At 36.1% G+C, this 14,002-nt stretch overlaps 1 protein-coding gene across 1 annotated transcript; it reads left to right on the top strand.

Annotated features, from left to right (window-relative positions):
* Positions 1 to 11,928: 11,928 nt before the first annotated feature.
* On the top strand, positions 11,929 to 13,866 carry LOC104771520 (photosynthetic NDH subunit of subcomplex B 5, chloroplastic). Its single transcript, XM_010496050.3, has 5 exons — positions 11,929 to 12,378; positions 12,450 to 12,513; positions 12,597 to 12,659; positions 12,743 to 12,801; positions 13,410 to 13,866. Exons 1-5 carry the CDS (start codon positions 12,163 to 12,165, stop codon positions 13,638 to 13,640), a joined length of 633 nt encoding a protein of 210 aa, XP_010494352.1. The 5' UTR covers positions 11,929 to 12,162; the 3' UTR covers positions 13,641 to 13,866.
* The last annotated feature ends 136 nt before the right edge of the window (positions 13,867 to 14,002 follow it).

Here is a 14,002-nt window from a genome sequence, read left to right as displayed (position 1 = left end):
CACATAAATTAAGAAAAATATTTAATGTTTAAATATAAATGCATTATTTATTTATAATAACATTTCTTATAGTAACTATTAACCAATAATAATTTACTAAACTTTAATATTTTCATTTAATAGTTCTTGAAATTTACAATTTTTTAGCATTAATTGATAAAATTCAATCTTTGTGATACAAGAAAAAATTCTAGAAAATCATCTATTATGATACAGAGGGAGTATGAGAAAATGTGTGAGTCATTGTCACTAAAATATATGTTTTGGTGAATCGTATTGTGTTCTCCTGGAAATTCTTGCTCCCATTGGACTTATATGGTTATCTATGTATGTATGTGTGGTATAACTAAGATTTTGGTTAGGACTTTCACATTTTTTAATTTTGTGAATCGAATAAACTCATTGGCTTCAATTCACAGACAGTTATTTTAGATATTTATATGGGTCATCTTGTTTTTAAATAAGTCACAAACCACTTGGGACTAAAAAATAGAGTATATTTTTTTCATTTTTTTCATCTCACGTTTTATTGATATCGCTACAACTTTAATTTTTATGGAGTCTCTCCCTGCCCTACAACCCTTGACTAGATTCCAAATACCTACTCCTCAGTCTTCTCTTTCACATTTATACTTGAAATAACCCAACCTAATTAACTAAGCATCTCATAATACTTAATTAAACCAACATCCAATAACTAAAAAACATACTAACAATCACCAAAAACATGCACATCCGAACATATAACAATAAGCATCTCCAGAATATTATCCATACAATATCATTCCTAACCATTCTATCCAACAACCTAGTATGCTACTAAACCAGGTTCCAACAACGTAAATATCAAGACCAACAACACAAAACCGATACCTTATGTTATCCTCCTCCTCATCGCCATGATTCAACGTCTCACATACCTGCACCACAAACAACAATTGAGATGCGTAAGTATATCACAAATGCATAGTGAGACAATCATCCCATCTACTAGGTTATACACACGAGCAATCGGATTCATACGACACCCCTTCTGGTGTCAGTCGATACCACAACCATACTGCACCACTTCTGCAACGCAATCTCCTTTCGCGACATCAGATGGTGTCGATCGACACCTGCCTGATGTCGGTCAACACCCTAACTTATCAACATCTCCATTGATGATCTCCTCCATCAATAAACCCTAAATCTCCACCATGTTATCTCCCATGACGACACATCCAAGAACAACCACACAAGGCCACACAAACACCACAGAAGCACACAAAATAGAAAGAAATCAATCAACCAATCACCAAAACAAATCATACAAACCATAATTGCTCAGATAAGTCATGGTCATGCATTCACCTTGATTTAGAAAGAGATTTAGGACAAACGAGATAAGGAACAACACCACATCAACCTCCCTCACACCAATAACCACGACACCTCCTTCTCCTCTCTTTGACAACCGCCAAAACAGACCTTTATGATCCTCTTAACCCTCCTCAAGGCTCACGTTGCTCTTAGGATCGAACTCACAACCTTCCTCTCTCTTTCTCTTTCTCTCCCAGAAGCGACAAAACCAACTAGAGCAAAGAAAATAGGTTTGTCGAGCCTTTAAAAGACTTAGGGGTTCTCTTCAAACTCAAACCAAGTTAAACCGAGCGATTTCAAAACAAATTGAATAACCACCAAATTAGTGGTGTCAACCGACACCCACCCTAAATTGGGTTCGGGATGTTACAATACTACTCTCTACTCTTATCCAGTTGACAATGCAGTTGGGACCAAGTGCCAATAGCTACCTGACAGCTAATTATCCCACAGTTTATTCTTAACTACGATAACTCTGCTTAACCAAGATAAATCATGATCCAGCCAGTCTGAGCTCCTTCCCGAGACTTCTAGATCCTACTGTTTTTATTGGACAACTTCTTGGGCCATATTTCTCCTTCTGTATTGATAGAGAACACGAGGATGATGGGCTTCGTATGTATCAAAACCCCCTTTTTTAAGTCCAATCTTGTCCCAAGGTTGAGACTGGAAAACTGTTTAGTCCACACAACTATTAACTCATAAGAACAATCATTGTAACATGTAAAATTAATCCACTTCACCAACAACTTTTCATGCTTTGTTCTCAGATTGTCCTTGAACACTAAAGATAGTGTTGCATGTATCTGAATCTCCAAGAAGGCCTTCGTTATCGAGCATGGCTGAAACGATCCGACCCTTTTTTTATTGTAATAATTAACTAGTGATCCCACTCACTAACAACCTAACCCCAATCAAACAACATCGGATAACATAAAACAATACTATTAATCGAATAACCAGTAACGAATAAATGAATACCACAATAACATTTATCCAGCAATGCCAATAACATAGACAAATTCATAGAACAATGAACCAACAACCTAAACAACCGTTCTAGACCACATTGTTCCGTTCTAGCAACCTAACAGCAGCATAAAACAAAAAAACAAGCCTCTAGAACATCCTCCTCTTCATCGCCTTGATTCCACAAACATACTTTTCATTTACCTGCACAACAAACAACAATTGAGATACGTGAGTATTATCATAAATACTCACTGAGGCGATCCTCTCATCTACTGGGCTATACACACAAGCGAGAAGACAAACACAATCAATATACAAAGAAACAAGCAAACTAGACAACTCTGAACACATGTGTTGCATTGCAGCATCGTCGATCAACGCACTCCTTGCATCGAACGATGCAATGCTTCCTTCGTCGATCGATGCAATGCCTCCTGCGTCGATCGATGCAACGCCCATCGTCTCCATCAAATCCCTAGCTGCATCGACCGATGCACACCCTGCATCGATCGATGCAATCTCGCGAAGCATCTCCAAACACGATCTCCTCTGACTCCTCTCGGCTCTCTGATGCCAAAAATGCCTTCCAAAGGCAACAAACACCACGACAAATACTCACAAGCAAGCACACAAGCAATCAACAACCAAAATCACATAAAACACTCATCTAACCGCTTAGATTAGCCATGGTCACACACTCACCTTTGAGAAGAAACTGATTCTAAAACCCACAAAAATAGTCTTCTAGCAAGCTACTCTCACGTCCCCAGCCTTAGATCTCCCCTCTCAGGGACAGATCTCTCCAGACACGGCTTAGAACTCCTCAAGAACGCTCACAAGAACATTTTAGAAGTTTTCTCTCTTTTGCAGAAGGAAAAAGTGAGCAACCTCGGGCAATGGTGTTGATATAACCTTTTATACTCGACCCCTAAGGTTTCCAAAACCAAAAACGCAACAACACGTACGTTTAACTTAAGTTGTCCCGCATAAGCGTATCCTGCATCGACCGATGCACACCCTGAAACCGAGATTCCGGTTCACGGGCGTTACAATGGCTTAGAATAGGTCAATGTGGCTTCCATTTTGTTTTGTCTATTCTTCATTGCAGACTAAGACCCTAAGCTAGACAATAAGATAATCTTTTGGATATCATGTTTTCAGGGTTCCAAGGCTTTCCCTTAACATGGTGTTCTTCCTCAGCCATTGCATTATTTTCTTTATTCCTTTCAGCCCCGATGATTAGGGGAACAACAAGAAAACCGATACCAACTAGTCTTATTATCAGCTTCTGCTTTGTTGAGACTTCCATTTCTGCAGCCATGTTAAGAGAAGAATGATCCCCCATTGTAACACCCCCAAACCATTCTAAAACTAAAACGGAAAAAGGGCTTCACGTATGATGCCTATAATCAGTCGACAAAGGTTCCCGGAACGAATCTGTTTGCCCAAATCAACCGATCTCGAGTATCTTTACATCTCGATCATGGCCTAAGGCTTTTCAACCCGTACCACGATCGCGAGTTGTGTCAGTCCAGACAGGACTAATATATCATTCGAACGTTTTCAGGTTTAAATAAAACCGAATCTTATTTATTATAGTATCATACTTTAAATCATTATAAAACAAGTATAGTTTTCTGGGCCCATAAAGAAAACTATACATAAGAAATTTATCGAATTTTAGCAAAAAGCTGTAAAACATCTAATCTGGACAGCCTATGATCACCGCGGCAGCTAAGAGTTTACCTAAAGGGATAACCTGCAAAAAAAAAAAGTAGCATCATGAGTAATCTATGATTACTCAATGAGCCTGCCTAACTAACCTCTAACAACTCCCCAACTTGGATTCTAACAACTCCCCAACTTGGACTCTAACAACAAGAAACACATGCATTAAGTAAATCAGAGAAACACGCAATCAAACGAATGCTTAAAGAAGCTAAAGTACTCTAACAGAGAGTACCTGCACAATGACTTACATTCTACAACAAGTACGATACTAACAAAACTTTGCCTTAAGGTCTTTGATCTTCTGCGATACGAATTTACCACCAGGCAATTCTTCCCCGACCCTTAGCCACAAAGGCTAGAAGGATCACATCCTTTTCCCAAAACTGTGTATAAGGGACCTATTCCCTTACGGTAAAATTTACTACTTCGTCAAGTAGTGCTCGTTGGTAGAGAACCACTCCGAGCCATTGGGACAATCACATTATCGCCTTACCAAGTCTTAACAAGACTAATAACTTAACCCAAAAATACAAGTATACTAAAAACTAAGAATACTTGCAACATAAACTAACAATCAATCAAACAAACATTAGCCATGCATAAGCAAGACTAACACAAACAACACACAACAAACTAACATGCTTCCTATCATAATAAATAACAAATAAAACACAACATCAAACAAGACATCTCAAGCTCGTCAATAACTACCAATTATTGACTCGCAAGAAACGAGCAGCATGATGACTATAGCATAACGGCTATAACATAACGGCTATAACGATAACATAGCCAATTATACTAAAATCTAAACTAATCACAACAAACAAATCACATAATTATAACCATATCAAACAAAACACACAACAATGATCATGAACTATACCAAAATAGAACATGAACCTAACATGCAACACATACCCTAAGAATATGCTAATAAACACAATAATCACACAAAACAAACAACGACCGAAACTTGACCTCACACGTAAATAAGAAATCAAACCTAGACATGTGCTACTTCACATGTGTTCGATACTCACAAGGTTTGGCTGGAACTTGGCTTGGCTTCACGTTTCCGACTAGCTAGATCCATACAAACTCGAAAGCTCTGGATTTCACATCATCAAGATCCGCTTAGGCTGGGATCTAAAAAGAAAAGCTAAAAGGAATCTGAACTAAGACTAAAGTACTTACCTACAACCTTACTAACTTTCTTTGAAAACTCCTTGAGCTACTTGGAGACTTCCCTTATCTCCAAGAACAAACTAAGACTTTAACTAAGGTTTAAGGTGGATTTTGGGTTTACTTAAGCTAATGAACGAAACTGGGTATTTATACTACTCTAGGGTCGGTGTTGAGGTTGATTAGTCACCTAAACAAGTGTCTCACATTCAGTTCTTAGCCAATCACAACTTGCCATTTTAATTATGGGCATGCTTATCCAATTTTAATGCTTACACATGGCATTACACCTCACCAACATTTTTATCTTGTTTTCTTGGCTAAGAACGAACCACTTGGTCTCCTCTTGACCAATCAAAACCCTCTTAACTGATTCTAAGCCTAACTCTCACAAACCGTTTCAACCAGTTTTATGTGCCATTGCTCTAAAAATAATATTTCCATGAAAACTTTGTTTTTTCAAGATACAATTCCCTATTTTATCTTTCTTTAGTTTCCCTAAAATCTTCAAGCTCAAATAAAATTAATCGTATCACTTTTCCTTTCGGTGATCGGCTAAAAGAGTCTCTGGCGACTTGATTTTCTAAAGAAAATTATATTGAGCTTCCACTTGATTTTCTACTTCTTGCTATAGCATCCTCAACTTCCTAAAGGTCCTCTTAATTTATTTCATGCTTGTCCTTAGCAAAAAATTATAATTCTGCTCCTTAGCGCTCTTCGGAGTAGCTTCTAGGTCGATTCTCTGAAAATCTGAAAACTGACTGATTCTTCTTGGTTAAAACCTTTAAAGCATCTTATCTGATTTAATCATATGCCTTAGCCCACTGAATGATTCATCTTTTTACTTCCAAAGTGAGTCTTAGTCGCTGGACTAATTACCGGAAACTAACGTCTTTTGCTAAACGGCTGTTGGCTCCTGTTGAACTTAGCGTTGGTCATTAAATAATCTTTGCAGAGCTTTTTGATGCTAGTCCTCTTAGCTACTGATTGATTCTAGTCTTTCTTAGAAATTCTCTTCTTCAACAATTTCTTCTCGGCTAGGTCGTTCGGCTATCTTACTGCGTCTTTCACCTTCGAATTATTTTTCTGAGTAATAACATGTCGGAACAAGTGCTCTGGATCCCTTCTACTGAGCTTTGATCATCGTTGTTCCGCTGGTTTTTAACCAATCTTCCACTTCTTTGGTTTATTTCCCTCGTTGGTCGAATAGTCTTGTTCGTGTCCTTCTCGTATATTTTTAGGTTTAGCACGGTGTAATATTACACCCATCATCTTAATGATGTGCATGAAACCTGCAGTATGAAGCAGTGCAACTATTTCCAAGCTAACCCCATGTCTCCCATTCGCGTTCATGTTGTCAGCACCCCTGTAACCTTCATCTGTACTCTTATGCAATCTGATATTTGTATCATTAAACAAAAATTTATTCCATAGAATCTTCTGTTTAGGGCCGAGAAAGAGGTCATTTCTAAACTTTACTCTCTTCCCGCTTGTCATGGAGTTCTTCTTATCAACTGTCATCCTTCTCAATACGAACTGCTTCTTTTGCTTATGTCAAAATTTTTGTTTCATGCCACCCGCCTAAACCATCCTCTCCTAAGCTGCTTGTACTCCCATGATCACTTGATAAGAAAGTTTGCCTCGTTTCTCTAAAAACAACACAACCCAATTTATCATCTTCACTTTTGTCTTTAGGCTCTTCTTTGGTGACCTCAACGATCCTATAACAACAGCCATATAGTCAGTAACCATGGTCGACACAGTAAGCCTTTGCAATCCTCTCACTATCAACGTTATGTTAATTCTGGGCTTGTTTAATTTCCAAATTGAAGCATGTTTTTTTTTCAGCTACCTTATCAAAAATTCTTGGTAGGCACTTTCATATCCTTGTTTATTCTTATCGCATCTCTTTAGATGTTTTTCAAAACACTTGAGACTCAGCTATGAGATTCAGTGGAAATATAACAAGAATTTTAGCAAACCTCCCTTCAATCCTCTTCTCATGATTGTTATGTTTCTGCTTGAATTTGTGTTTCTTCCACTTTGCAAAATTCTTATATCCTATTAGCAACTTTGGATACACCAATTGTTGAACATAATATATGTTGTGCTTGATATCCTTGCTCTCAAAACTCCATCTTCATTTTCTTTTTTGTTCTTTGTAAATAGCCACAACAAGCTTTTGTCAGACACTTGGCGGTGTTCCATCTTCATCTTTACAAATGTCTTCTTGTTCCTCTTAAGTTGATCGCTGAAATTGCTCTTGTGAAAAGCATGGAGTTGTGCATTCTTTTTAGGCTTGTTTGACTTTCTGTTTGAACTTTATCCCTTTTCAGTTCATAGTTTTCAATCCATGTTTTTGATCTAAATCTTCTTCGACTTCATTTTCATCATTTATATGTGAATATGTGGTTGTTCTAAAGTCTGATTCAAGCATATTTACAACATATTCATAATTCATTAACAGTAATACTTGAGCTAAACAAGCAAAGTGAATATACACACTAATACTTGAAAATCAAATTTTGTGCAAAAAAATATCAATCTTTCATAGTAGTAAATATCTTTTTAGCATTGGTAAAAAACTAAAGAGCCACATGTTTTCTTATCAACAAATTGTACATCAGAAACAAAAGATTTAGTGTTCTTTTAGAGTGAGGAAACCAATCTTATAGTCTCTCTGATTCACACCAAACTTTAAGTTAAAATATTTAATTTTTTCATTCATTCAATTTTAACAATTTAATTCTTCTAATCTATTTTACATACGATTTTTCCCAAAAAAATAATACAATAATCTAATTTTAATTATACTTATGAATTTGAAATCGAGCATATATTAAGAAGATTCGAAGACCAACCCTGATGTGAGCACGAGATCGGTCACTCGGCCATGAACACTCACATCTCTCAGACACCTCTCGGCTACCTCTCGGACAACACCCGGACACCTCTCGGCCACTCATACCACCCGCGGAACAACTTGGAACCGGCCTTCCTAGTGATGTGCGGCACCAACCAGTCCCCAAGAATTATCAAGGAGGAGCAAGACAAGGTCATCTATTGGGCAGTTCAAGCCAAGCTCCAAACTTTACACCAAAGGCTCATGGCTAGCATCACCAAAGAAGAGCCTAGGGTGCGACCAGCTGTGGGAAGCTTGATACGCGTGTCTTCACCAACAAACTAGTGTGAAGACATCCCTAAGTCATTAGAAGGAGCTGTACTCTTTTTCCTACTTTGGGTTTGTTCCAATGGGTTTACCAAAGAGGTTTTAACGAGGCAGTGAGCTCTAGTGCATCTCTACTTCGTTCCCGCTTGGCTCATGACTTGGAAACTTTCATTGACAAGAAAATGGGCCAAGGAAGTGAATATCCTATCCACCGCGTCCAGCTAATGACGTGGCATTTCTATCTCTTTTCTTATTTTCTTTATTTTTCTTTGAACTCTCTTATGACCGTTATATTGGTCTTTGCCTTGAATTACTTTTGCTTTTGCTTTTAGGGACATGTGTGTTCCTTAACTTTTGCCGCGTGTCTAGGGTTTTAGTGTCCCCTTATGTAAGCCTCCCTATATAAAGGCCTAAACCCTCATTGTAAAAGGCAGACTTGAAGATTGAATTAATTTCCAAAGAGAGAATCTTTGTTTTTTGTCTCACCTCTCTCCTTAGCCCAAGTCCGAGACTTGGCTCTTGAGAAACCCTAGGAGATTCACGAACCGGGTTCGTAATCCCCTAGTTTGACCGTTTCACGAGCCGAGCCATCTCTCATGTGTCATCGCAACAATCCACTCTTTTATCCGCATCGTGCGTCGTCCATCCGTATGCAGTGTCCCATTCGACCATTTTCTTGAGAACCGATCGTCGAGTCGAGTTTCTTATCGGTTGATCCCCTCTGTTCCATCAAGCCTTGAAGAGAACCGACAAGTTCGAAGGCTAATCGTTGTTCTGCGACCGGAATTCCGCATCCGACCGTCCGCAACGACCGTTCAACCGTCCGCAGCGTCCGTCCATCCGTCCGTAACGACCATCCGTTCGAGCAACTCCGTAGATGACCGCGTCCGGCGCTCACATCAAACCCCATTATATGTAACATTTTTGTTGGTTAGTAAGATGTATCAAATTGAGATACAATTTATAGAAATGAATGGGCCACATAAAGAAAGCTGGAGAGAGTTGGGGTGACAGCGTGAAATATGATATGGAGAAAGCACATGACATGAATTTAATTGGTACACTCTCGAATTTATTACTCTTTGACATTTCTATAATGTCATTTTTTCTACCTTCGTTTGTTATTATTTCTTATCGTCATAGTCATAACTCATAACTTATAAGTGACCAAATCGACATTTGTTTTAAAATTAAACAAAAAAAGCGGATAATCTTAGAGATAATTGAGTCAACATATGTTAAAATTATATATATATATATATAGTAGGGGTTCTTTTATATTTTATTGATTTAAAATTTATATAATACGTCAAATATGATCATGAGTTAAGAAAATTTTCAAAATAACAAGTAAATCTCATCAGGAATTATCCAAAACTCAAATTTGTTGACCAAACGAATCAAGCCAAAAAAACATTGCATTTTTTAATCGCATTTTACTATATTATTGTGGATAAGATATATATAAAAAGAACTGTATATTAAACCTTATCAGAAACTAATTCAAACCTGATTTATTTTTGACCAGACGAACCAAGAAAAAACATTGCAGTTTTCTCACATATGTTATATCGCGTTATCAAAGAGGGTTTTAGTTACATATTGACTTATTTTCATTACACTATAAACTAGAAGTATTATGAAATCACAACAAACAACTCGAAATGCACTCTGTTGATTGTTGACCATCTTATTTTTTTTCGTTTAGTCACTTTCATTGGCAGTATTAGTATATATGCTAAATAAAGTTATTTTCTGATTTCGTTTTGGCTTCAAAATTATAATATAAAAATATATTCTTCAAAAACCAAAGTTTAAGAAACTATAACTATTCATTTCGATTGAGTTCTATTTGATATTGACTAGTTTGCATGAATTTATGAAACATTCTATAACCATTTTTCATGATCTTATTCCCCATGGCTTTGGTTTTATTGATAAAACGTTTACATTTACCAAAATCAGGATATTGTTAAACAAGAAAACATTGTGTCATTATCTAAAAAGAAAATAATTTATGTGTCACTAACTTATATTATAACCCAAATTAAAGTAGCGTTTCATGCATGTGTACTTACTATTTTAGTGAGATTATCTTACACAAGTCAATATATATGCATAGCATGCGTGTGAATCTTTTATGCGTGCGTGATAAGTTTTGTATTCATTTCATCATTAGGTTTGTGTCAACACACAATTTGGGGAGAGTTTGTGTGGTAGGTAATCCAAAAATATATATATGTTTAATTAACAGAGAACTGATTCTAATTGCTTAAGAAAATTCCTACCAAACGAAGCAATTACGTTGAGAAATTAAATTTTGGAAGTTGGAAGAAACCATATTCTACCACTCGCAACTCTTTTCTTCTTCATTGGTTTTTCAAATACCAAGTGTTCAAGTCATTCTTAAATAAATTGAAAACATGTAGTGAGTATATATTTAGGTAGCAAAATATGTTCTAAAAGGAGTTATGATTTTTCTGCACCTTTAGTTATACCGGTATATATATCTGAAATATTCAAGCAAATTATAATCTAAATTTTCTATAAACAATAATTATGTTAAAGAAATGAGAGTTGTGTTGATTTTCACGAAATATTTATTTTATTCTTGTAACTATTAGACACTAGTTTGGATGATTTGTATAATGATTTATATACGTCTTAGACGTTGTTAGTTTATTAAAAAATATTCAAGTGAAAGCTTTGAATATCAATGTATTATAATAAGAAATATGTCATAATGATAATAATTAATGAGAAAAAAACTAAAATGATTACCTGCACAAGCGAGTTTCACCTTTGCAGTTAACACAGTTTTTTCCTTCTTAAATCCTCAAGAAACTAATAGTACTTGATTTGTTTTCTTTATATTACTAGATCAAATTTTAATTTTTTTTTTGGTGTGGATATATATTTTAGCGAGGGGACTTTGTGAGTGTGTCACATGAATTACAAATTTCTTTTGTCTTTTATGCAAAGTAAGCCAATGTATTCAATGAGTTTCATTAAGAAAACTAAGAAGATTAGTGGATAACTAGTACTAGTAACTCTAGTACCTAACCGCAATATATAAGAGTATTTGAAATTATGGCCGACTAATTTGTTATTCTAGTTTCCAGATCCAAACATATTGCTGGTAGTCAATCTATCTAATCTAAACTCCAAACCTTAATTTAGACTTGTTGCGTTTAAATTTGGGTGCCCAAGTAGTTGAGATAAAATGATATTCTACTCATCAGTAAATCAAAGTATTATATTGCAGCCTAAAACATCATGACTTGGATATTTGGTAAACATCAATCAAAGAAAGAGCAAAGCATTTAATTTTTAAGCTTTATTACAGTTGGGGTATCATTTGTTTACTATTCTTATGTTATTATTGTCCCCTGAATTAATGAAGTGACTTGACCTTGTTATTACGACGACTAAACTGAACAAAGCAAAGCCAATTACTCTCCAACCACTTCAACCTTTATTACAGTTGGACCCAACATATATTGTTGATTGAATTGGGCCTGTTTCAATAGTCTTATTACATTCCACTTGGCGCTTCTGAACTTCTCAGTCACTTTGGTAATATGACACACAGTAACCACTAATCTCTTTCGCTAACGAACAGACATAAAAAAGAAAAAAAAAAAAAAGAAGCGGTTTTTTTCCTTTTTTTAATCTATGGCTCCCAAACTCTGAGACAGAGCAAGAAACAGAGAGAAGAAGATAAAGCAAAAAAGAAAAAAAAAATGGCAACGGTCACGATTCTTTCTCCTAAATCGATCCCAAAGATCATAGATTCGAAACTCGGAGTTAAGGTTCCTGATCAGACCACCGTGAATGTTGTAAAATGCGGTCGGAGATTGAGGTTAGCTAAGCTTGTCTCAGCTGCAGGATTGTCACAGATTGAACCAGACATTAACGAAGACCCGATTGGTCAGTTCGAGATTAACAGCATTGAAATGGTAAAGATGATCTTGATTTGAATTCAGGAACTGGTAAAACTTGTTTCTGATTTGGTTTGGTAATATTACAGGAGGATTTTAAGTATGGATATTACGATGGAGCTCATACTTACTATGAAGGAGAAGTTGAAAAGGGTAAAAATTTTAATTTCCAGTTTCTTCTTCTCCTTCTTCTCTAGGTTTCTATTGATTGAAACTTGTTGGAAATGTTATATTAGGAACATTTTGGGGAGCAATAGCAGATGATATTGCTGCTGTGGATCAAACAAATGGGTTTCAAGGTATTCACTTTTAACCCGCTTTTTAGTGCTTATTACTAAGCGCATTATTGATCGAAACTTTTGTTTGTTTGTTATATCTGCAGGTTTAATCTCTTGGATGTTTCTTCCTGCTATAGCTGCAGGGATGTATTTTGATGCTCCGGTAACTTCAAATCCTTTGCTTTGCTTGAATCCAATATTTTATCATTACTTCAATCAGATACTCTTTATTATTGGAGCTTAAAAGACTACGAAACTCGAGTTGCTTCGAACACTGTTGTGTCAACTTTAACAAGTTTCAGCTGCTCATGTCCTAGCTATATATATATATATATATATATAGGTATCCTATGAGGCAATAACTAGCCTAGGATTGGAACTTTTTTTATAGCAAGATGAGTCTCTCTTCGGTTTTCAGCTCATCTTGAGTGGGAATATTAGAGTGTTCGGGTGATTGGTTTAGTTGAACCAAGTAGTAAGTGTTAAGAGTAGAACCAACTTAAACTGAAGTAAAAGCCTCTATATGAGAATGAGAGTCTTGTAACCATTTCTATCTTTTTCATATCAAGCGTCTTTGTTACAACTAACATAAGGCTAGCTAGGACTGATACTAGATTATAATTGTCGGAAGTTGGTTAGAGAGCTGGAATTTTTTATATGCCGATCTCAAACAGATTGTTACTAGTATTACCGCTTCTGTTTTTACGTAAAACGAACTAGAGACTGGATGAGAAAAAGAATCACAAGTGTTTGTGTGTGCGTGTGTTGCAGGGTGAGTACTTGTTCATAGGTGCAGCGTTGTTCACGGTAGTGTTTTGTATAATAGAGATGGATAAACCAGACCAGCCACACAACTTCGAGCCTCAGATATACAAATTGGAGAGAGGAGCTCGTGACAAGCTCATCAATGACTACAACACAATGAGCATCTGGGACTTCAATGACAAGTATGGTGATGTATGGGATTTCACCGTCGAGAAAGACGATATCGCCACAAGATAAGAATATGGATTCTATAATCTCATTATAATCATGACTTTTGATGGTGAAACTGTTTATAAATTGGTGAATGAACCGGCCGGCTACTGTGTATAATATAGATTGTTCATTAGTAATGAATACCTCTTGACGGTCTTGTTCTTGTATTTCCACTTTTATAAGTTAGAGAACCTATTTTGTATTTAGTTCATATTTGTATTTAATTTTAAAAGATGTTTCTTATATTAAACCTAGTCCGAACAAACTAACCAACCATATGCGGGATATCCTTTGTAGAATGAAGTTGAGAGTGATTTGTGTCATAAAGTCTCAACCTATCTAACAAAATATCACAATGTAACGTTACATGCTTATTTAGATAAGTA

The sequence above is a fragment of the Camelina sativa genome, chromosome 20 (genome assembly GCF_030686135.1).
Source record: "Camelina sativa cultivar CO46 ecotype springtype chromosome 20, ASM3068613v1".
NCBI lineage: Eukaryota > Viridiplantae > Streptophyta > Magnoliopsida > Brassicales > Brassicaceae > Camelina > Camelina sativa.
The sequence above is the reverse complement of the archived record's forward strand: the minus strand, read 5'-3'. Positions and strand labels throughout refer to the sequence as shown.

Bases quoted from the DNA above. Each gene is read 5' to 3' on its own strand.
- LOC104771520 (XM_010496050.3), top strand. From the start codon at position 12,163: ATGGCAACGGTCACGATTCTTTCTCCTAAATCGATCCCAAAGATCATA. The intron at 12,514-12,596 runs GTAAAAATTTTA...ATGTTATATTAG, and splicing joins TGAAGGAGAAGTTGAAAAGG to GAACATTTTGGGGAGCAATA. The intron at 12,802-13,409 runs GTAACTTCAAAT...CGTGTGTTGCAG, and splicing joins GGATGTATTTTGATGCTCCG to GGTGAGTACTTGTTCATAGG.